Source organism: Miscanthus floridulus, chromosome 8, assembly GCF_019320115.1.
Source record: "Miscanthus floridulus cultivar M001 chromosome 8, ASM1932011v1, whole genome shotgun sequence".
In the NCBI taxonomy this organism is placed as follows: Eukaryota; Viridiplantae; Streptophyta; class Magnoliopsida; order Poales; family Poaceae; genus Miscanthus; species Miscanthus floridulus.
Window position 1 is genome coordinate 201,063,409 of NC_089587.1, and position 2,982 is coordinate 201,066,390.

At 48.9% G+C, this 2,982-nt stretch overlaps 1 protein-coding gene across 1 annotated transcript; it reads left to right on the forward strand.

The window, feature by feature from the left end:
* Positions 1-1,733: 1,733 nt before the first annotated feature.
* On the forward strand, positions 1,734-2,410 carry LOC136470497 (uncharacterized). The gene is made up of 2 exons (XM_066468328.1): positions 1,734-1,790; positions 1,841-2,410. Exons 1-2 carry the CDS (start codon positions 1,734-1,736, stop codon positions 2,408-2,410), a joined length of 627 nt encoding a protein of 208 aa, XP_066324425.1.
* Positions 2,411-2,982: the final 572 nt, after the last annotated feature.

Below are 2,982 nucleotides of genomic sequence, written 5' to 3' on the forward strand. Positions count from 1 at the left end.
AGGGGTTGTGTCCTGCGGCCAATAGGGCATAGCCTGGTTACACTTTTTCCCTATCTATGTCGATTAAGGACCGGTCGTTGCATATGACTCTAGGCAAGTCACAGATTATTGTCCCGAGCACATACTTGGGTATGGGTGCAGGGAAGCCTTGCTGCTCTCTTGTCGCGGATCCGACTCTTTCTGGACCGACTAATGGGAAGAGGAGGTGGTGGAGGTCCTTGCACCACACTGAGTCTGGGACTCAGGGGCGGGGGCTTGGAGTACAAGTTTGGACAGGGACCTGGACACCCAAGACAGGAGAGTGGTGGGTTAGTCCTGCTTGTGCCTGGGGTACAAGCGGGGCATGTGTCTTTAGGGCACCCAGCTAGGCATATTGATTCGCGAATCGCCGGGCTATCCGGTATGGCTTGTCTGCAGTTTAGCACTGTAGTAAGAACTAGAAGTGGAAAAGGAGAAGGAACAGTATCGATTGCTCAACTCTTGCTTGAAAGTAGAACAGGTGCTTATATAGATTTACTAGATGAAAACTTAATACGGCTGATGATAATAATGTACCAATAAGGACTCACTATTAGTATTGCTTTTGCTAAAAGAGAACCAGCAACCATCAAGCCTAGCATATTCCTTAGAGTCGGGAAAGTATTCCCACTGGTCGGATAAGTTTTGTGAGTACATTGTGTACTTAGGGTTTATTTACCCCTGTTGCAGGTGATGCTTGAGGAGTACCTTGTGTGGAGGATTCTTCTGGTGGGCTCAGACGTAATCCTCGTTATCTTATCGCTAGATGTTATCTTTTAATATTCTGTTGTTTATCATTCCGCACTCTGTATTTGGTATTGTAATAATGTACTTTTTAAGAAACTCTAATGTATGAGATGGACTTGTGTTGCAACTCATTCTCATTATTGGATCCTTGGGGAAAATGTGGATCTTTCGGGTTCTCCCTCAGGGTGTGCCCAACGGACACCGCTCGCTGTAGTTACTTTTGGGGTGCTTAGTGTCTGGTGGAAGTCGAGCGCCTCCATAAGTATGCTATTTCGGGCGGTTCTGCCACAGTTGGTACCAGAGCCAATAATGGTCACGAGTTCCATCACTCTTTTACAAAACTAAAAATTTGACCAACAAAAGTTTTGCGAAAAGTAGGATGCGATTAAGTTAAGTTATATAAGTATAAGCCCTAGCTATATGGTATATATAGGATAGCGGCACTGATTTTATCTAATCAGTTTCTACAGGTACACTAACTTACATTGCGTAAGAAATCGTTTAGAACACGGAAAGTGAGCGTACGGTGTGCCAAAAATTTTACGAATGCCGCTATATTCCGGCTTGAGTGAACGCATAGGTCGAAGCATGCATCATATAATAGCATCTTACTTGAACTATAAATCCCCCTTCACGTATAATGAAAGTAGTAAATTGGTAGGACTAACTAAATGAATGCTTTAATAAATGTGATGTCATCTCTTTAATCCCTGGATTCTGGTCGGGAAGGTGTCCTAATGGATGGTTCATCTCTCTTACAGATGAATCTGAGGTCCGGACGCGGGAGCACCAGTTCGGGAGCGGCCAATGAGGGCCATGGTGATAGTGCTCGAGAGGTTCCACCTTTGGTTCCTCACCCTTTCCCACCACCACCACCACCTCCGCCGATGTCCCCCGTGGAGATCATGGTGGAGTTGTTGGCTGCTCGTCGAGAGTCAGCCACTGCTTGTTAGGAGACAGCTCGTGCCATGGAGATTATGGCACAGGCCATTGCGGACCTTGCTGTGGAGGTCCCGGGGGCAACGGTGGGAATGGGGGTGGTGCTCGTCGTCCTAAGGGACAGTCCTCTTACCAGGACTTCCTCAAGACCCACCCGCCCACGTTCACGCCGTCGGACGAGCCTTTGGAGGCGGAGCACTGGCTTCGCACGTTGGAGCAGAAGTTTTGGCTGCTCGGTGTGGCCAACGAGCAGAAGGTGCACTTTGCGTCCCAGCAGCTTTTGGGGTCGACAGGTGCCTGGTGGGAGACTTTCCAGGCCGTGGAGCTACCGGATCATCCGACAACGTGGCAGGAGTTCTCCACCGCCTTCCGCGAGTTCTTCATCCCTGTTGGTGTTATCAACCAGAAGGTGACCGAGTTCCTAGACCTGTGCCAGGGAAGCAGGACGGTAATGGAGTATGTGACCCTGTTTAACCACTTGGCTCAGTATGCTAGTAGTCAGGTGGATACGGATGATAAGAAGAGGGACCGCTTCTTTCGTGGTCTCACTCCTTCACTTCAGGAGAAGCTGTATCTGGGGAACTATCAGAACTTTGGGGCTCTCATGAACGCCGCTATTGCTCTTGAGGGTTTTCAGCGGGCATCGCAGGCAGATTGGAAGAGGAAGCGGGTGGCAGCTGGGTCCTCCAGCCACCCTCATACATAGAAGGTACAAATTGTGAGGCGGGGGTCCTATCAACCATCCGAAGGGCCTCTGTTCTAGTCACCCCAGCAGACATCATAGACTTCCTCTACTCAGTACAAGGCACCTCCGCAGCAGGTGCAGCCTTAGCAGACTCAGGGACAATAGGTCCCACCTCGTCAGGGATTCGAGAACAAGCCTAGTGCTTGTTTCAAGTGTGGCAAGGATGGCCACTATGCCAGGGAGTGTCCTCAGCAGTAGGCAACTCAGTCGTCTCAGTCGTCTACAAATTCCAGGCTTATTAAGAGGACTATCATCAAGAGGAAGGTGCCCAGTAGATCTAGTCAAGTGTACTTCACGGATGCTCAGCAGGTTGTGCAGCAGGAGACGGTTATGGCTGGTATGTTTACCATCGAATCCCATCCAGTTGTGGTGTTGTTTGATTCTGATGCATCACATTCCTTTATGAGCATGGGGTTTGTAGAGCGGCATAACTTATCATTATTGGCTATACCGTATGCCTATAAGATTCATACTACGGGTTCTCAGATGTTCATCAACACCCGCACGGATATAGTAAGTTTGGTATTAGCCAC

Excerpts from the sequence above, each read along its gene's own strand:
- LOC136470497 (XM_066468328.1), top strand. The coding sequence starts at position 1,734 with ATGGAGATTATGGCACAGGCCATTGCGGACCTTGCTGTGGAGGTCCCG. Across the intron at positions 1,791-1,840 it reads TGGAGGTCCCGGGGGCAACG|GACTTCCTCAAGACCCACCC; the intron begins GTGGGAATGGGG and ends TCCTCTTACCAG.